Source organism: Eurypyga helias, unplaced genomic scaffold (genome assembly GCF_000690775.1).
Source record: "Eurypyga helias isolate BGI_N326 unplaced genomic scaffold, ASM69077v1 scaffold2359, whole genome shotgun sequence".
NCBI lineage: Eukaryota > Metazoa > Chordata > Aves > Eurypygiformes > Eurypygidae > Eurypyga > Eurypyga helias.
Window position 1 is genome coordinate 85,967 of NW_010269912.1, and position 21,257 is coordinate 107,223.

At 38.8% G+C, this 21,257-nt stretch overlaps 1 protein-coding gene across 1 annotated transcript in view; it reads left to right on the forward strand.

Moving 5' to 3' along the window:
• Nucleotides 1-19,419, forward strand: part of LOC104514513 (talin-2-like) — a gene marked incomplete at its 3' end in the record, with an annotated part of 99,816 nt that extends 80,397 nt beyond the window's left edge. The window contains 5 exon segments of the mRNA XM_010158230.1: nucleotides 1,247-1,432; nucleotides 6,093-6,200; nucleotides 9,327-9,432; nucleotides 12,640-12,764; nucleotides 19,294-19,419. Coding sequence (XP_010156532.1) covers nucleotides 1,247-1,432; nucleotides 6,093-6,200; nucleotides 9,327-9,432; nucleotides 12,640-12,764; nucleotides 19,294-19,419 — 651 coding nt within the window.
• Nucleotides 19,420-21,257: the final 1,838 nt, after the last annotated feature.

Consider the following 21,257-nt stretch of genomic DNA (forward strand, 5'->3'; position numbering starts at 1 on the left):
CACATTACTGTCACGTATCGTCATGAAGGCCCTGGATAAGTTATGTTCTTTCCTCTAAGTCTGATCTAAAACCTGTCCAGATCTGTCATTGAAGGATCGTGCGTTAGCACTCTGCTTTTCAGTCTGGTTGGTATCTCTTCAAAATATTCCTTCTCCCCCTTTTCCTTCTGCCAGCATTGCTAAGAAATGGGTCTGTGGTGTGGTGGTGTTATCTCTTTTATGGGGAGAAAAGTGGAGTACTGGGAGAGGGTCAAGAGGAACTGAGGATGGCATGAAAGTGCTAAAGAAAATGCATCAAGTTTGACTTGGAACTCCAGGGATTGAATCTGAGCAATAGTGAAGGGTGTCCTTCACCTATTTAACTAGACTTTAGCATCGCTTCCGTTTCTGGAGAGAGAAAGTGAACAAACAGTGAACTGGATGCTTGGGATGCATCAGACACTTGCATTATGTAACCACTAGCCTGCTTAGGTGGGACAGTGTGTAGTCAAAAAATGTCTCCTAATTATTTGTGCACTTCAAATTGCCTCTGCACAGTAAAAGAATGGCAAGCAAATACGGATTACAGCTAGAGAAAGGGAAATATAAAATACCTGTAAGGTTACCGGCTCTTGTTATCTACATCTTGCCATAGTTTATGTACTCCATTATTCCTGAGAGTAGGCTGTACTGTCACATAATTTAAACTATTTTCATGTAAATCACCCTGCAAAATCATGTCCTTAGGTTTCTAAGGAAGACACTAAGTATAGCGTAAGAGACAATGTTCCACCTCCCTTTTTTTAAGAAACTTCTGAATATTTTAGTGATGTTCTCAGTCTGTTCCGCACTGTGCTATCAACAAGGGCGTGGTAGGCCCCGAAGGATCTCCTCATGTGAGTGGAACAGCCTAAGCAGCAGTCAGGATGAAAAAAAATTATAATTAAAGGAATAGTAATTCTTTTGGCCCTGTAGCGCTCTGCACAGCTGCCTGTAACAAACTGTCAGCGGGTAGTTAGATGGCAGATGAGATGAATGGGTTAACCTTTTTTGTACACTTCTTTTAGCTTATTATTTCTCTCTACTGTCTGTAGGTGAGCAGGCTTCTCAGGATCAGGCTCATGACAAGCAAGAATGACATACAAGTTCTCTGAATATGTTTCTAATTTCCTGCTGTTCGAAGGCTGCTTCTGGTTGCTGTCTCTTCTCATGATTGTTCTGCTCTGACTTGAATGGTATCAGGCTTTCCTTCTGCTTTCACTTTTAGGTGTTTCAGTCAGTTGAGGTTCCAGAAAAGACATCATCACCTGAAGAATCAATCCGGATGACGAAAGGAATCACCATGGCAACTGCCAAAGCTGTTGCAGCTGGGAACTCCTGCAGACAGGAGGATGTGATTGCTACAGCAAATCTGAGCCGCAAAGCAGTTGCTGACATGCTAACCGCTTGTAAGGTAAAGATTCGCTTCCTTGCTTAAGACTGATCTTATTTTTTGTTATGTGTGTCTCTAAATCCCTGGAAGGTTACAGTTTTTATTTTGTTTCTTTATATTAACTATATACTTTTCAGATGAGAAAGTTAATGGTTATGATCATTTCAGTGGAATGTCTCTCTCAGAGAGGTTTTTCTGTGCTATGCAGAAAAAAGAAGCAGCACTAATCTTGACTATTTTCTTTTTGTGAAAATGAGTTTTATTTGACCTGAAATTTTCTAGTTGTCAGCCTCCTGTTGAACTGGAAGACCAGCCATCTGTGCAAATAGCAGAAAATACGAATAACCCTGTGGTCACAAATACGATTTCAGTATTCCTAGTGACGGTGAAAAGAATCACTCAGGTCTATTTTTAGTAGTCCTTTCCCCTGGAAAAGGGGAAACCTGCCAGTTTCCTCCATTTCTTCTGCCCTTTTCAACAATGTGTTTTGCCTTTGCTCTAGAAATATTGGTACCCTGTTTTCTACGCTTGCTTGAGCTACACAACTTTGAGAAACTGACCTGCAAAACTGGGGGGAAAGTATGTGCCAGATTTGCTGTATGTGACTTGCTTTTGTAATGATGATAAAGATCTAGGAATTTTTAAAAAGGGGAGGGGGGTTATAAAGATGCTTTCCGTTTGGTCTTCAGTGGTCACACGAATGTGTCTTTGCCTGTAAATTATATTTATTTACTTTTGCCTTTACGTGGATGGAAGGTGAGATAAACAATGGTGCTCTTTGTGAGGTGTCTCATTTTCAGTATTTGGTCAAATCCCAACTGCCTACATCAGTCCCAGATTAATTTTTAGTCTAATATTTCCCAGGTGGAAGGGTTATTTTGTTTTTAAAATGATCCTTGTACAAAAGTGCAAGTTCTAACATCATTTAGAACTGCATTTATACAAACCCATTGAGTGGAACTTTTTGTTTTGACTTAGTTTTCTGACAGGGTTTTTAGTGTCTGGCGGTTCTTGGCCACTTTGCATCCTTCAAATTTTGATTCTGTCCTCTCTTCATAAGCTCAAAAGGTCGACAAAACAAAGCAGGTCTAATTTGCATGGGAAAATTAAACAACTGTGCTGCTCACATGAGAGCTACCATAGCCTAATATGGCTTAGGTACAGTCCAGTTCTTTCAGACTTCTGAGGGAGGCTAAGAACAGTTCGTAGGTCTGCAATGTTCTGACAAGTCAATTCCACCACAAATTCAGATGCTGAGGTGCACTAAACATCCTTTTTCATGTGGAAGTGGCTAGTCCACAGACATTTTTGTTTTAATCTGTCCAAACAGGCAGCAAATTCTCAGGAACAGAGTCTCCTCTCTCCAAAAAGGTTATAAACACATTCACATACATGACATACAGGCCAATACATAATTTTGACCATTTAATTATGAACATTCATCTTTTATGTTTACATTTGCTCCCAGTTAATTTGATGGTTTTGGCATTCATGCATTGCAAGCGGCCAACAGGTTGAAAATTCCTACCAACTGAACAGTGGAGGTCTGGGATGCTGGAAAAGCATTTGTGGTCTCCCAGGGAATTACCTTCACAAAGAAGACAGCAGTCTACAGAAAGAATATGGCTGGGAATCATTTTACTTACCTGAAATGATACATTGACAAGGAGTACGATCTAGTTTTACCTTGTCTGGCTTTTCTAAAAGAGCAGTTATTGAACAAACAGGAACAAAAGTCTGCAGGTATCCTAATTTTATGCATTATCTAAAATGAGTCACAAAATAGCCTTGTCATTTACCAGAGCTTTTAAATATGCAGTTTGTACCAGACTTTATTTGGAAAATCCCATTTCTACAGTATTTGCTCAAAGACTTAGAAATCTTATGCCATTAATTTCTACAAATTCGTTACTGGTACTTCCATAACCCACATCCCTGGAATTTTAAGGGTAGGAGCCAGCACTCTTAGGCTCACTATGCCATAAACCTGTGCCATGAACTGCAACTTTTTTTTGGTGATAAATTACAAATACTGGTGGGGTTTCCAGTGCGATTAAGGTAGTCTGTATAATAAGCACTGACAAGTAAAGAGATTTTTATGTCCTTTGTGCTAAGACAAAAGTGCACGCATATGGTCTATGCTAGAATTGTACAGAACATAGCTGAGGCTTTCCTGGTGTCAGGAATTTAAATTTAAGTTCCATTGCATTGCCAGCTGCCTAAGGCAAGCAGTATAAGAGGTTTGACTTACTAGCAGTTAAATATATGCTTGTGCTTGTTCTGCTATATGTGAATTTACAGTGCTCATTGCTGATTCTACACTTTTAAGTATGCCATTTCAAAGGACAATGAAGTTGATTACTGCAGGATATAATGAACCAAGACAACTCTCATTAAAGTCAGTGAAAACACTGTAATTGCATTTACTGAAGGTTAGAGCAGGGCCTAAGATAATAACAATTTCTGTCTTTATTATTTGTATAAAATAATGACTATGCAGTAAGTAACCTGTGCATAATATCACTATTTTTAATGATTGCTGTTGGAAACAAGTACAAAAGGTCCAACAAAAGCATAGAAAATAATTGGAGTAATGATTTAGGTTGTTACATAGACAGTAGATTGATGGAAATGATTATTCACCTTTCCTCAGCACCCATTAAATTGCATCTAGAATAGCGTATCCAGTTTTGGGCTCCCCAAAAGCAGAAAGGCACAGATTAAAGTGGAGTGAGCTCAGCAGAGCCCACCCAGAGGGTTGGGGCTGGAGCACAAGTCCTGTGAGGAGATGCTGAGGAGCTGCCTGTTCAGCCTGGAGAAGATGTGTCTTTGGAGGAACCTAACAGCAGTCCTCTAAAACCTACCAGGAGACTGCTGAGAGGAGACAGTGTCAGGCTCGTTAGTTGAGGTGCATGGCAGTGGAACGAAACCCAAGGGTCAGAAATTAAACACAGGAACTTGTAATTATTCCACTGTGGGAATAATTAAGCACTGGGGCAGGGGCCTAAAGAGGATATGAAATCTCCATCTTTGGAGGTTTTCAAAGGCCTAAGTGATCTGGTCTGAATTTACTGTTGACCCAGCTTTAGGCAGGAGGTTGGACTGTGTGAATTCTCCAGGTTCCTTCAAACAGCACTGATTTTTTGACTCTGACTATCTCAATACATTTTACCTGCACAAGTTACTCATCAGCACTGACAGGCTGGAAGTTGTAGTACTAGAGTCAAGAAGTGCTCGCTGCCTTACCGTTTGGAAAGCATGTGAAGAGGAAATGAGGGCTGAGAGTGAAGAGAAGCCTCAGCATGAGGAAATAAATGTGTATTCTGGTTCTTGGGACACGTTTTAGTTTGAGGTGCTTTGGCAGGCTCTCTGTGCAAGTCTGGAAAAGTAAACGTTTTTGTGGCGGGTCCCAACTAGTGTAGTGAGATTTCTGTTGGCATGTTTCTGGGTTACAAAAATTCCTAAAATGATTTCGTCACCTCTTAAGTCTGCTGTGAAGTATATGGTTTAAGACTCACTGGTTTAAGTATATGGTTTAAGACTCACTGAACCTTAAAAATGCTCCCAAAAATATTCTGATCTCAGTCTTGGCTGTGTATGCAAAGCATAAAAGGAAGTTTATCTTTCTCTCCTACAGATGTTTGCTCTAACTGCATGTGTAACAATAATAATTGCAGAACAGGTGTATTAGGGTGCTTACAGTGTATTCACATGAAATACTGGGGGGATCCTCCTGCCCTATTTGAAAATTAAAAACAAGCTGTTCTGAACTTCTTTGGCTTCTGGAGTTTGTTCAAAGTATGCTGAAGATGGCAAAAATCCTATCCTGTTTCCTCCTATCTCCTTCCCCTTCAGATTATTTGTTGACAAGATGAAGTGATGAAGGTGGCTATTGAGGGCTATTTTCATGCTCTGCTCATCTTGAACTTCCCGGCAGAGGGAGTCATGGACCAGCTCCCAGCCTTGCTGGCAACAGTGCTTGCTTGGGATACTGAGGGTTGCAGGAAGGGCTCAAATAAGTGAGCAGTGAGATAATCCCCCGTCCTAATGGAAGATAGGCTGCAGGAGTAGAAGGAGCTGTTCTGTAAGACGAAATGCTAGTTTTTAAGATGTTTAGGAAGTTTCACTTGTCAACAACCAGCATTTCTGTTCAATAAAAAAGTCCCTTGGAGCTTTATTTTAGAAAAAAACATCATGTAGAGGCTGCAGTTTTCACTTTCTATTAAAAATAAAATGGTTGAATTAGTCCGGCTTGTGTCAGATGTCAGCTGTGATACCTAGTGGAAATGCTTAAGAATTCCAAGAACTGACTCTGCTGCTGCTTCGCTGTCGTTAAACAGATGGTTCTAGCACTGCCCATTGCTGTGCTAAATCCCCATGTCAAGCTAAAGCCATTAATAAGCTTTTACTTACAATGTGTTACCAGATCACAGAAAGCAGCTAGTTGGGTTTTTTTGTGGGTGGGTGGGTTGGTTTGGGTTTTTGTTCTCTCATGTAGAATAACAATATCCTGGCACTTTCATAGCACTTTTCGTCTGCCATTTGCAAAGCTGGCCTTCAAACTGAAATGTCATTTGCACATTACAAAACATCTCTTCCCTTCTCTTTCCTCTATTTTCTCTGTGCTGACCTCCTCTTGTGGTAGCAGTTTTGGTGTCCTAACAGGTTTTTGCCTCCACAGCAAGCATCGTATCACCCAGATGTGAGTGAAGAAGTTCGAGAGAGAGCCCTGCGCTTTGGAACAGAATGTACCCTGGGTTACTTGGAACTCCTGGAACATGTTCTCCTGGTAAGGAGACATCTGCATGCACATACTGGACTCCTTCAAATTAAAATAATCTCTCTGAACTCTTTATAGTGGCTGCTAGTGACACATTTTTATGAGTTTGTCCCAAGATTATGAACAGTTTTGTTGTGCAAGCTAAAGTAAAGTCAGTACTTCAGCTCAGACTGTGAGACAAAAGGAAGACTGGAAGTATTTAAATGGAAGTGAATTCTGAATCAGATCTGGAGGCAATAGAGGTCCTGACCTAAAAATTGTCCTTGACAAAGAAACAAGATGCTTCAGTATTCTTTTAAGACCATTATAAGCATTAGACATATTAGGCACATTCCTGTTCCCCAGACCAAAGAAGATATGTAATCTTCTTGAAACCACTTTTACATGCCTTTTGCAGTCCTGATTCCAGGAAAATAAGAGGCACCTACTTAATCCATCCCAAAATCCCAAGCCTGCACTGCCTCACAAAGAGCTCTCCAAATTATGCCAGACATGACACCCTCAGAGCTCTGCATAAAACTTCTCCACTCAAATCCAATCTCCTCAATACTGCTATCAGTTGGCTCCTCTTGTCCATACATAATTATCACATAATATATTTTTCTTCTGTTGCTATGATATTTGTAGGAAGCAATAATGTGTGTTTGAACTAATATTTCTGAGATATTGGAGTTTCTGGAGGTGACTTAAATCGGCAATCAGCTTTACGGACACCCAGAGATTTCTTTTAAGTGGCTTTAAGCTGACATATTAAAGTCTGAGAAACTGAAATTTGCAGCCACTAACTGCAGATTAGCAGATCCAAGTCAGCTTTAGTGCTTCACATACAGCATGCCTAATCATTTACATCAACTCGTTAAAATACACATAACAAGTAAAGTCAGTTATGCTTGGCCGTCAGCAGGGAAAACAGTTCAAGAAAGATTGAACTCGTTAATGTAATTCCTAGACCTGCATAGCAGTAAGCAATTTAGCATTAGATGTGTGATCCATTTTTAGTTTAGAAGGGCCTTGGGGAATTTTTCAGATTTAGTCTCCAGAGCTCAGTCATAGTACTTGTTTCAAACTATATGCCCAAACAGACCAAAGATGAGACAATTTTTGCTCATTGTATTTTTCTCTCCTTAAGTAAAGATGCTTAAGGTAAAAAAGGCCTGCCCCTCCAATAAAGTGGAACAGGCCTCTCTTACTTAAGTATGCTTTGTTTTCGGGGCCCTAAAACCATGACAGAATTCATCATCACCACCCCTCCACCTCCATGGTTTGCTGCCTTAGAAAACTGACTCTGACCCAGATTACAACGACTGAAGAGCATAATGACTGCGTGGAGCAGTAACTTCATCTTGACTCTTTGCTGAAGTCTGTTTAGAACTAGTGATGTACACACATAATAATACATTTCTACTGTGCTCCATAAATATAAATGGGATCTGGAAAGTAGATGAAAAATAATCGCTTTCAGAGAAGCATTGACCCAAGTAAATGACAGACTTTGCTTTAGGGACTTTTTCAAAAAAAAACTGAGTTCTAACTCTCCAAGTTGAGTTATGGTAGAGACACAGTCTAGATGTAATCCAAGTGATTTGATCGCTTGTTCTGTGGTTACCTGGGTTGTTCTCCTGCCATACATAATCTTGCTAATTTAACATCCTAGCTCAGATTTGTTTTGCTCAGATAAAAGAAAACAATAGCAAGAGGGTATCAGTGTGAGACAATCCAGTTGCTTCCTGTTACTTTGTAAACTGCCTAGTTTTACAATCTGCATATTGGTTCAATTCCAACATTGTCACCACTATCAAGGTAGCACTAGTGTCACAGTTGCTGGAGCACAAAATGCCATTCTTTGCTATAGTCCTGACCACATTCATGTATTTTTGAACATTTTTGCTTATGTGGGAAGATAATCCCTGAGATGCTCAATGGTCAATTTCTGCCATACAAAGGGATTATGCAGTGTATAAACCTTGGTTATAACTCTTTTGTCACGTTTTGTTAGCATTGCAGATTGTTTAGCATTGAGGATTCATGTACTTCTGTTTACTATGGAGACCAGTTGACTAAAGAACATCCTTAGGAAGCAGGACATCAGTCCACCCAAATATTGACATGGCAGTTCCAGAGAGAGAGAATTCCTCATGTGGCAAGGTTCTCACCAGGCGAAGTTAAGAAAACAATGCAGTTCAGTTTATTCTGTCAAAGTAAGCAGTTAGGCATTTGACTGAAAAATGGGAAACACACTTACAAATGATAAAATGTATTTTCAATATGCGCCTGGTTTTCACACCTGCTTTGCAGGGGAGTTTTTGAAAACATTAAGGAAATGCATGCCTGAGTGTGACTTTTGAGACTCAACCTCTTGTTTTGCTCTTAAATCTCTATTTATCTGTCACTCTCCTCCCAAAAATAGTTTTTGAGTATACATGAATTTCCAGAACTTAATATATGGTAATTAAAAGTACAAATGCTGTTCCTGTTCAGGGGAACAATTCCACTTCAGTGCCTGAATGTCTGACTCTCTTCGTTTGACGAAGCACTGTTTCATACTTGATGCAAATTCAGTTCACAGGTCTCGGTCTTTCCCTTCTGTTTAAGGGTCTTGCTCAGGCTTGCCATGTGTATTGTGTTCACCATTGCTGATGTTTTCCAGACTGGACAACTAGCACTAGCTTGCAGAACTCTGTAATTCTATTTCTTAGAAATAGTGACCAACCTAGTATTTGTTAACACTAGAAAATCAGCTCCTCTCTAGCTGTTCAGAAAGATTCAGCCTGATGCGAAAGTATAATGACTGTAATATCTTGAGAATGGAGTGCTGAACCCGTATGTTCTTCCCACATACTCACGCCTCTATTTTGGAGAATTCTATCCTAGGTTTAGTAGTGAGAACTTGAGACAAAATTATCAGTTCCAGTAGAAATGCAAGGAAGTGCCACTTTCCTAGTATGCATCAGATGTTGCAGTGTAAACCTTTGCTCCTAGTGATTCAATGACAATTGTGTTTCTCTCACTGGACTATTGTTTTCTCTCAGACGATTGCTGTATAAAATAAATATTTCACTGGTGTGTCTTGGGGATGTTCCAGAGTTCTCTGGAATCCTTACTGATATGCATTATTACGTTCATCTTTTTTTCTAGATCCTTCAAAAACCAACTCCAGAACTAAAGCATCAGTTGGCCTCATTCTCCAAACGGGTTGCTGGTGCCGTTACAGAGCTCATCCAATCAGCAGAAGCAATGAAAGGTGAGTTGGGCAGCCTGGCTATCAGTACAGTGTGCTTTTTACTCCAGAGATGATGATCTGTCATTTTTGTAGTTTAAAACAAAACAAAAAACTAACAAATCCTTTTTAGTATGTTCTGGGTGTCTTTGTATCATCTACTTGCATTCTTTTAATTTCTCTGCTGGCATTCACTTGTTTACAGTGTTGGTAAACATGTCTATTTGACCCTCTCCCACTTCATATAATTGGTCATACATCATCTGTAAATTATGTGGCCTTTGAAGATGGAAACATCAAGCACAGAACTCAAGCCACAGTAGCAGAAATCAAAATACAATACCACTCCTCTTGAACTGATGGATGAATTGTAATTGGGTGGCAGGTTCCTTTCCTTACACTCATGGTTGTTCAGTCAAAATAAGTCCTTTGCACTGCAGTGATAGTTGCTTTCCAACTTCAAATAAAAGGGGATACCATCATCTTATTGAATTAATACTCCGCCTCTAGCAATTATGTCCATTTTAGGCCTATAGTCCTTATAGTCCTCTGTCTGTGTCCTGCCCTGACAAAGAATGTTAATGAAACAATGAAACTTCAGAAGATTGTGGTCTGGGTGATTTCCTGAACTCTTAGAATTGAACAACTTGTGGACAAATATAAATTCAGCCTTCAAATAAGCAATGAATTCCATTGCTTAGCAGAAGTTCTCCGTTCTTATAACAGATGAGTGGTATTTTTCTCAGAGAGTGACTTCCTTAGTAGAATTTTTATCCAGCGATACATGCAAACTCCTAGGACAACAGTTCTAACATTCTACATTTTAAATGAGATTAATACATATTAAGGGTGGTGTTATTCAATATTAGGCCACTACTGCTGAAACAAATGTACTACCAGATAGTGGGAACTTTAGTCTAAAGGAGTCTTTATACCCATCAGAAAGACAAATGAGCATTTTAATCTCACAGGTAATAGAATGCTGCAATAAAATATTTTGAAGAAAGCATTGTAATCACTTTTTATTTCGCCTCACACACACGCACAAAGGCTTCTAGTAAAATCGTATTTCTTAAATCATGAACACTACGCTGATTTTTCTGATATTCTATGTAATATACACTGCAGGTTTTCCTCAGTTATTTTCTGCTTTTTTTAAGTACACATTACTTGGAAAAGAACCCTGACTTTTCATGTATGGATTCCCTTATTATTTTCTTGTGGGTTTGTTGGTTTGGGGTTTTTTTCCCCCTCTATATCTTAATATAGTTACTCTGGTTCATGTAACAGTGATCTACATTATACTTTTTCCCTGATCAGGTAAATTTATTGAATTCTTCAGCTTTTTCTGCACTCTTACTAATGTTTTGAGATTTCCATTTTCATTTGCTAACAAGCCAAACCACTATCAGAATTTTTCTATTCCCTGAATGTTTTTAAAAAAATCTTTTTATTGTCCTCACATTTGGATACATTTATACATTTCCGGTACCTTTTCCATGTTAATTCTTATTTGTTTAAATAAATATTCACTTTTAATTTCTTTTTTCACTTACTGCCTGTAGGGCATTTTTTTATTCACTTTAGAAGCTTCTTTGTGGAGAGTAAAACAGTTTTTATCCATTCCCAATTTTCATTTCTAATTTTCATTTACAGATACATGATAAAATTCTGTCTCCTAACCAATTTAGCATGTAAATGTTTTCATCTTTGTGAAATGTATCTTTGAAGAGGAACTGTTACATTTTACAAGTTTGGTTTTGACTGTGTTTATACATTCTGTCTGTATCAAAAATATTTTTTTCCTTCCTTATCTGCCAGTATTAGGGTTTAATAGAGAATTCCTTCATCTTGTACACCTTTTGAGCCAGGAAATTGTCCTTGGTAATGTTTTGGTATTTGATATAAAACACATATATACGTGCTATGTAGGGATTAGCAGCATGAAATGTAGCTTACTAGGATTAACTACCACGTGTTTCAGCTTTCTCTCAGCACATCATAAATAGGAGCCAATCATTTTGTATTCTTCTGTGATTTGGTCATCCAAAGTAGAAACCGTCTCATCCTTTAGCTGATGCAATGTTGATCCATAAGCATTCAAGCTTATTTCCTTTGGTGTTTGATCAATGTGACATAGGTTATGCTATTCCTGATGCAAAGTGCCAGTATTCTTCTCCCCAGTCGTTCTTCCTTAATAATGATTAATGTTTCAGTTGATATTTTAATATTACATTCACCCAAACCTTCTGATCAGTTTCAGTATGTTTAACAAACCCTTAAGAGAATTTTTTTTCCCTTGTTTTTTTCATTCTAGTTTAGTCTTCCTTTGCCTGGTGTACAATGCTTCACGTCCTTTTCTGTTTCCATCGCCACAGATACCACTTCCTCCCCTTGCCCTGAGTAGTTAGAAGTTTTCTTTCTGGTTTCCTTTTCTATCTCTCCATCTGTTTTTCCATTTGTCTGTTTCATTGCTTCCCTCAGTCCATAACATGGATGCTTTCTGAATCTTGTCCAGAGAATAATGTTATGAAATTGAAAATAATAATGCACTGACAACTTCCAAAAATTTAAGATCACCTCCAGCCAAGTGTTCACTTTGTAGACCTACAAAATTCCTTTGAGCCAAGAGAAATGCCAAAAACTCAACAACAACAACAAAAAATAGTTGACTTTTATATATGTTACAGAAAGTGCTTTGGCTTTCTCTACATTGCTGTTAGAAACACATTGCCAAAAGCATGCTTTCTTCAGGCCATACTATCCTCATCTCTAACCACTGCTAAAGAAGAGACTCTAAAAAGTGTGTGCTGTGGATGATTACCTGTTCTCTGTAACACGTCCTTTTTACCTTTCTGTCAGACTTCTCTATGTACCTTAGGCCTTGGTCAAGTTAGAAACCATCTTAGTAAAAGCTGTGATAAACCAAAGTTGAGTAACAGCTAGTTTTGTTCCCATTATGAACAGTACCCCTTATTGAAGCTGCTTTGCCAAAATAAATCTTAGTGTAAGTTACATTCATAATCCTCCTAAATACTACTTTTCACTATGAATTACATTTTGCTCTCAGTGGCATAAGCTACAGTGGTTTTATGCCATTATAGGTCTAAAATCAGCTTTCTGCGATGTGCACTCCATACTTGACACTTGAAGTGCAATTGTAAATCACCCTGTTTGAATGGCAGCTCACAGTGACACTGAAGTTATTGTCTTCATCTCCATTAATTTCAGGGACAGAGTGGGTGGATCCAGAAGACCCAACAGTCATTGCAGAGACAGAGCTACTAGGGGCTGCAGCATCAATTGAGGCTGCAGCAAAGAAGTTAGAGCAGCTGAAACCAAGAGCCAAGCCAAAGGTGAGTGTCCATCCCCATTGTTTCTTTGAAGTTAATAAAGCAGAAGAGGCATATAGCCCATATATTGATGTATACTTTGTTACTGTCCATGATAATGGCATAAACAATCAAACCTTGTATCAGTTTAAGTGCCACTAGACATTGAGCTGGATGGGATTTAGTCCTGAAGGAAAAGAGTAAAAAGGTGTTTTTCAGGGAGTCAGTAAAGCACCAGCCATGAGTAAGCTAAGTAAGAAAAGCCGAACGTTAGAAATGCTCCTAAGAGTTACAATATCAGTACTGTTGATTATTTACTTCTCTGTTTCCAAACCCATTTTACTGATGTGAAAAGTCATTCTCACTTGCTTTCCTTTGAAGACCTTTGTTCTCATCTGAATGTGTGTAGTATAGCAGGAGAAAGCAGCAGCAACACAGAAGGGATTCAGCAGAATGAGAAAGACCCTTGGGATTTTCTAAGATTAAAACCATAGCACTTTATGCCTTGCTAAAAGAGTAGCTACTTCAGTATCAAATCAGCTATGTGGTATGACCATTTCTATTTAATTTTCCTGAAGGAAAGTAAATTACAGTTCATTATGAAAGCAAGTAGTGTGGCGTGTTGCCAAGTAATTTCAAACACGTCTCTGAATTTATTATATAAAATTAAGCCAACTATTTTCATGCGTGGTACAGAGGGAATATACAAAACTGCTGTTACTTACAGTTGTATGCAAAGCTCACCACACTGGATCACAGAGAATTGCTACCTTTTACCTGGTGTGGAATAACAGGCAGGTTTTAGGAGAAATTACCATGTTGCCTAGAATTGCATCTCTTTAAAATGAAAATCATGCTTTAGCAATGTAATGACTTCAGAAAAGGACTATGTATCTATTTCCCTGTTTATGCTGCTTTGTAGGTGCAAAACTGTTTTCTAAGTAAAGCTAGTAGGAAGTCTTTCTAAAAAGCAGGGCCTCAAGAACATTCAGTGTTGGATGATTGTTTTCGGTGCAGGGTGGCATTTTGTCGTTCAGGAACATCAGATGGAATAGTTCTTGGTAGCTTCACTCTTTGAGGACTTTGTGCACCCCCACCCACCCACTCCCCCTGCTTAGTGATGCAAATAAATTAGCTCATGAGAAAGAAATGCTTTGTCCTGCATTTTTTAACAAGTACATCCATTTTGTTTATGAAGAAAAATGGTCCTTTATAATGAGATTCTACAGAGCAGTGGACACAGGCGGAGTCTGAGGAGAGGAAGAGTCCTCCATCACCTTTTCTATACAATCATTGCACAATAGCATATGTGTGTTGCCTAGTAACCATGGAGCAGTTTCCTTCCAACATCTAAGCCACTCCAGGGTCATTGTAATTTCCCAGTGAATACAGATCTCACACCTGCTCCTCATTTAACATGTTAATTTGAGTATCCAGTATGCCTGCGATTTATCAGTCTGTTTTATTTGTCATTTTCTGAAACTAAAATTCATATCCAACTGTTTGTTTAATTTGGGATTTAATCAGTCTTTCCATCCTTCTTTAGATGTTTAATCCCTTTCACAACAGGGATTGTAATACACATCAAAGGTACTAGAAAGATCACAGAGTGGCTCAAATACTGTTTTCTGCTGAAGACTTGTAGCTTGTATCCTTCCAGAGTAGGAATCCCTGCTTTGAACAGGCTCTGTCTTTCTGATGCTCGTCTTTGACAACATTGTAGTGTTGTAGTGTGAATGCCTAGACTAGGTAAGGCAGTTGATGCAACTGATTTTTCTTATGCTTAGTCTAACAAATGCAGGAATAGTAGCTGTCTTCTACAGTGGAACAGAGTGCTGGTCCAGCTAGACCAATGTCCTGCTTCGGTTAACAGTAATCTTTATCGAGTGAACTTGCAGACGAGTCCTTAGCTGGCAATTTTAGAATAATCTCTCTGCAGGAAATCCATCATCTTCATTATTATTAATTGGTGGCTGATCATTTTTGGGTAAGCTTATTTATTGGGGCAGGGAGTGGGAGTCATTTGATTTAGACTTGAACTTTTCATCTTTGTGTGGTTCACTTTGTCTAATACCTCTAAAGGAAAAAATCAACAGTTCAAGGTAGGGGTTTTCCTCATTTGTTCCACCACTTTGGAATTTTTTTCATTCTTCTTTTTCTTGTTTTCATATTTTTGCACCTATCATACCCCCTTGATGTCTTGATTACTCTAACCAATAGCATGAGATGTCTTCATTTTCCAATACTGGGAATCGTCTTATCCCAGAGAACAATCTCTAATAAGACACAGACCTGCTAACTGCTGCCTATGTTTTATTGTATGATGCATATTCTCTTTGCTTTAAATCGTGGTCATTTGGCTGCTGGTGAATGTGCTCCTGAAATGCTGAGTCCGTTAGTCCACTGCCCCATTGGTATCCTGTTAATATCTGTCTTTCTTCTGAGCTTATATCTTGCAAACACTTTGAGGACTCTTCTAAGTAGATGCTGTTACTCCTCATAACACAACACTTCAGTGTATTGTCACTGCAATGTTCAAGGTGGGGTGTGATCTTAATAGGGCAGAGATCCTTATTGTTTATTAAGCAACTTTTGGCTGTCATATGTCCTTTAAATACAATTGTTTGTCCCAAGTGTGGACTCTTTCTCTGTTTTCCATTTTTGGAGGGTCAAGTGTCTTGCAGTGCAGCTACATATTCCTGTTGTTATGCAAATATGCCACTGGCTGCAAAATAACAATCTCCCAAAATTAGTAATTTCTTTGAAGAAAACCATTTTGTCTGATAAAAGCTACATGCTTCACTAATACTGGAAAAAGAACACTTTTATGGAAAAAGGTGTGGTAGGTGAGATACAACAGCAGAGAGCATTGCTGTACCTACCCTATTCTGTTGGTATGCTCTTCATGCTTTCCTGCAGGCTTATACCTTCAAACACAAGTGTCTTTAGTAGTCAATAAGAGTTTCCTGCTGTTAGCTTTCAGCAGCTTGTCCTTTTTTTTTCCCAAGATGAATCAAACCTGGATGCCTTTTTCTGCAGGACTCTGTGTGATATGTTTGATATATTAGGTTGTTATTTAATCCAACTATATATCAAACATATTCCTACAGTGTCCTGCCCAGTCTCCGGGGGTTTTAACATAGTAGAAGGCCATATGAAGTACATTCACTCACAAGCAGGTTTAGAAGACTTCTTGCAGGCTCCTAATCTGATTAAAAATACATACATGAAGGAATCCTTTATCAGCAGAGTTGCTGTTGGAGGAACTTCTAAGTTGTACAGGGCCTTTTATGACCGTGAGCAGCAGCTGTGCCAGGAACTGACTTTCACTGAAATTGGTATTGTGTTTTCTATGGCTCAGTGCAGTAACTTACCCATACTGGTTTTCTCTTCATGAAATAGAAGATGAGAGCTGTTTCAAAATAAAATGGCTTGTCTTTTGTAATTTTTTTCTACTGTTTAGCAATGAGATAGGGGGCTCATTTGTTCTCTTATTAACCCTGACTTCATTTATGCTACCTCTAATAATGGAGATGCTATAGAATACTAGTTAAAATACAGTACAAAACCATCTCAAATTATATTTTTTTTAATGGCACAGTCAATGTTTTCAGGATATTTCATGCAGACTTTGTAGCTAGCCTAATAATTTTGGTGTGTCTGTTCTGGTGACTTCATTTTCCAGTCCATTTATACCTGTACATAGTCAATAACAGCTTATTAGTTTAAGCTTTTGGAAAAAGAGATGCTGATCTTCGGGGGGGCTGCTTGAGGAAGAAGCAGCTAATCACTTGTCTCATAGATCTGGTTTTCTAAAGAAACCCAGGGAGTCCTTTAAAGTAAATAAAATCTTACAAGGTCAATTTTTCTGCCATGTATCACATCATTGCTCCTACCTTGGTTTGTGAAGGCTGTGAATTGACACATACTGTGAGGCTACTGTTGATGAGTGTGAACTTAAGACAATTCAGGACACACTCTTTAATAATGGGAATAGGTAGAAGAACTTCTCTTGTAGGGCATTTTGCTGTGTTCAGTCTTGGACTGCTACATATCCTTATTGCTAAGGAATGCTCTGCGGAGTACAGGCAGGTAAAACACCCACAGTGCTGACTGAGCCGTGTGCCTTCTTCCCCATTTCAAACATGAGTATCCAGCTCGTAGATGACAGGAAATGTAGGATTTGGAAGTTAGAGAAATTCGTGGTGTGATTTCTTCACCCCACACCCCAAATTTCAGTAGAACTGGAAAGAAATCAATTTCTTACACAGGGCGGGGGAAATCTGTTATCAGGTGAGATACTAAGGTTTAGCTATCTGTTTACCCTGCTGCTCCACAGTGGAATTTAATGCAGCCATTGTACAATAGCCTTCTCAGTAATGAAAGGTTTGATTTCTCTGCATTCCCATATTTAGTCCGCTCACTATGCTGAACTGAGTTCAAACAACTACTGCTTTTTAGCCTCGTTTTGGTGGCTGGTTTTTCACAAATTGAATACCTAATTGGATTCCTAATGGATCAGAGTATGGCCATGGGCATTTCATTAAACTTTATGAAAGAATGACCCCTCCTTTATAACAAATAAGCAGATACTGAAATGCTCAGTCACTTAAGTTTGGATTCCTGACAATGCCAACATATAAAGAATAATACACATAATATATTTTGTTATGTCAGAAATGAAAATTTTAAAACTCTCAGTAACAGGGAGCCTTGGACAAAAGGGTACATGCAATAATAGTCGGTTAAAAGTAAAAATGTGACAAGTCTGTCACATTTACTATCATCCAGTGGTACTTCTGTTGATATTTCAGTTTAAGTCTTTAGTCAACTTCAAAGTCAACAGTGCATCTATCTTACTAATGAAAAGAGATGTGATAGTGACTATTCTGAATTCCATTTAGTCACTGGTTTTGTGATGTTGTGATTGAAGTAAGAGTTTTATAACTGAGATTTGAGGCCTGTTGCATAAATTCAGGACCACTGTGATTACCACTTAGATAAAATAATGGTAATGATGTTACATTGCAAGCATTTTCAAAAATTCTCCTGCAACATGACTTGCTGACTTCACAAAGCAGAAAAAAGAAGACGTATGCTTCAGTTGATGGGATTAGCCCAGTAGCAAGGCAAGACAAATAGTTTTCCTTGAATTAGGTGGCTGGCAACTTCATCTACACATCAGTGTTCATTTTCAGATCATTCCGTTTTTCTGGGGTCTATGGATGCTACAGTTTCGTCTCCTGAACTTCTAGTCATGTGGCAGTTACGTGAAGTGCTGTAGGACTGAGCACTGCTTGATGTGCCATTTTGTAATGATTTGTAATTACTCACAATTATCTTTTATTATTTTATAATTCACTGCTATTTCACCAGATTGCAGTAACAGAACTAAAGCTGACTTAAATGTGCTTAGACTTGCAAATGAAGTGCCCAGTTTTCTAACTCAAAGTCCACTTAGCTGGTGTTCCTGAATTTTAGTTATTTGACACAAGAATGCTGTGGTTGGATAAGCTGGACAAAACCTGTATTTCAAAAGCCTAATTTCTCACAAGGTAATCTGTTCTGGTATTGTATCCACGAGGCCTACTGGTCATACTGCATTGGATTCTGGTAGGCTTGTGATGTGATCACAGACAAAATAGATCCTGTTGGTTTATTTTGTATTTAAAAAAAAAAAAAAAATATCGCCCAGGCCTGGTTCTGTTTAAAATAATAATAACCATTTATCTTTATTTTGTTAACTGTTCAGAAGCTAGAAGCATGCTTAAATGGATAAATGTTTTCAGTATTTGTTTAAATAATTAGAAAGTCAGGGAAGTTGGTATTTTATGGAAAAATAGTTTTGCATTTTGGATAGCAAGAAACCTCATTAGGAATGGCTGATCTCTCTACTTGCACATGCTTGTTGAAATACATGTTTGGATGACTCAAGTGTTCCAGACAGACCTTTGGAACTCCTTGTCTCCAAGATGACTAAACTGGACTGCTTCACAATGCTGCTCTCTGTGAAATGACAGCGTTTATCAAAAGCTGTTAAATCTGTGCACTTGCTTGGTATCTACAGTACATTTCTTAGTACAGGTGAATGAGACAATATACAGTTGTCACTGTTCTTTTCTAATGTTCTAAGTCTTTAATGCTCTACCTAGTTTAGCAATTCTGGAAGCCAGTATTACAGCACTACAAAGTTAATCTTGATATGGAAAAACAAGCACTTCTTTTCTGACTTGCACTTTTCTGAGTGTAGTTCTGAGTAGCCCTGTTGATGGTAATGTATTAGAAAGTTGAAAGCAATTCTTTAAGTATCATGTTTGATACTCAATTTCACATGTGGGCAGCCACAAGGGCATCTTAATATTTACATTCACTTATGTTGACTCCCAGTTTTGGTCCACATGAAACTCCTTTGCAAAAAATGATGTTGTCAGTCTTACTGAATTTACTGATGTGCACCAAAATCTTCTTGTCTCACGTTGTGTATGTCCTTGATCTTGAAAATAAAACTGCTTTCAGGTGAATAATGTGTGACATTGTTCTTTCTTGGTTATAGCAAGCAGATGAGACTCTGGATTTCGAAGAACAGATCCTGGAAGCAGCTAAATCCATTGCAGCTGCTACCAGTGCCCTCGTGAAGTCAGCTTCAGCAGCCCAGAGAGAACTGGTGGCACAGGGAAAGGTGGGTAAACAGGACAAGTAGCAACATAAGGTGGGGGAAAGCATCAAAATTGAATCTAGTCTCTTAACTGTTACTGTTATGACAGCAGGAAGGGAGCTTGGGAATGACTAATGAAAATGTAAATCTTTTCATTGCTCATCACAATACATGGCCCAGGCCTGGTTCTGTTTAAAATCCACAACTGTGTTTGTTTAAACCTCGCAAGTGTTGTAATCAAGTGTTTGGCTCTTTAGATGTTTCAGCCGTGGGGAGTTTTTGCGTTGTGGGTTCTTTTTTTTTTATTTTGTGAAGATCTATGATTCAAGCTAGTAATGCCTAGTCCCACAAGACGGCTTGGGGATCTAAAACCAAATGTGACAGTATACAAAACCTCTCTCGACCGGAAAAGCGAAGAGCCTTACTAATTGTGCCCTCAGTGCTTTGCTTTGTGATTCAATGAGGACACAGGCCTGCATGCAAATACAGTACGTTTACGTGGACATGCTTGTAAATATTGTTGGGATCAATGGAAAGAGTGCTTATAACATGTGTTGTCCTTTTGGTCTGGTCAGGAATGAGAGCTTTCTAATCCATTTCATATCCATCACTGGAGGGGGGTCGTTCCCAGTTAATATACTTCAAAACTTCAAATCTGAACATCAAACAGATATGTTGCCTGTGAGAACAATTTGTTATAGGATCATTGTTGTTATATAGTTATGGTTTCCAGTTTAACCTAATGCTTTATTCTGAGCAGACTGTGTCATGGATCCTGTCACAAAAGCGCTATGCTGTCTGCTTCAGCTAGGATTCCTGGGGAGCTTGTGCTTTTAGTTCCAGCAGGAGAACAGAGCACTTGTTGCAGAACAGCAGTGATACAACTGTTAGAAAAGACCCACCATAAGCTGTAGCTATGGAACTTATCAGAAATGCATAAACCAGCATAATATTAATACCCACTGAAATCTGGATGTGAAGACAGTCCAAAAAATGAGATGTTTTTTTACTTACCCACTTCACTTAGATTATTGTGCACTTTGCTTTTATGTGATAAGGCCTGTTCTTATTTAGTTTCATATGTCACACAGCTTGCTTTGCTTTCCTCACCACCACCACCACTGTAAAGTTACACAGAATAATACGGGATGTATTTCTATCCTTGTATCAGTCCTGAATCTCCCTCAGGTAGTTTTGGCTTCTCTGCTCCCACAGATACATTTCTCTTTGTGCCTTTTAGATTGAGGCTAATTGCTTCCATCCTATTCCATCCAAGGTCAGATAATAGCTAAAACCACTTTGATCTGTCTGTCTGAGGAAAGCTGCAGCTTGCTGTACTAATAGAAGCATACCTGTCAAATGCAGTGCCATATCAGCAGGTCTGTTCAGCCTGGCTTTTCAGTTACACAGAAGTGTCACTGTAGCTATGAGAGAACACATCTTCTGTTTATGTTCATGCTACACATCAGGATTCGATTCCAATCTTTGGAATCCTCATTATGCACAAATACCTGTTTCCATTTCTTTTCAAATACAAGTTTCTGGATCATGTTTACATTTCACATCTTCCAGCTTCTCTCCCAAAAGCTCCCAAACCCAGGCAGTTTGGGGGTAGGGAGCTGGCAACCAACAGTAGAATTATGTTTCATTACTTTCATCTAATGTGGGAAGAAAACTGTCTCCTGGTTGGTGCTGGTGCTGCTGATGCCATGAACACTTCAGTGGATGAGCCATGCAGAAAAATGGGCTGTTTTCCTGAAATGCCATTTTTAGGCGTGAAGGCAATTAGGGGGCTTCCCTGTGGAGCTTTCTGTTTTGTACCTTCTCATATGTTGTGGTTTAACCTCGAGTAGCAATAAAGT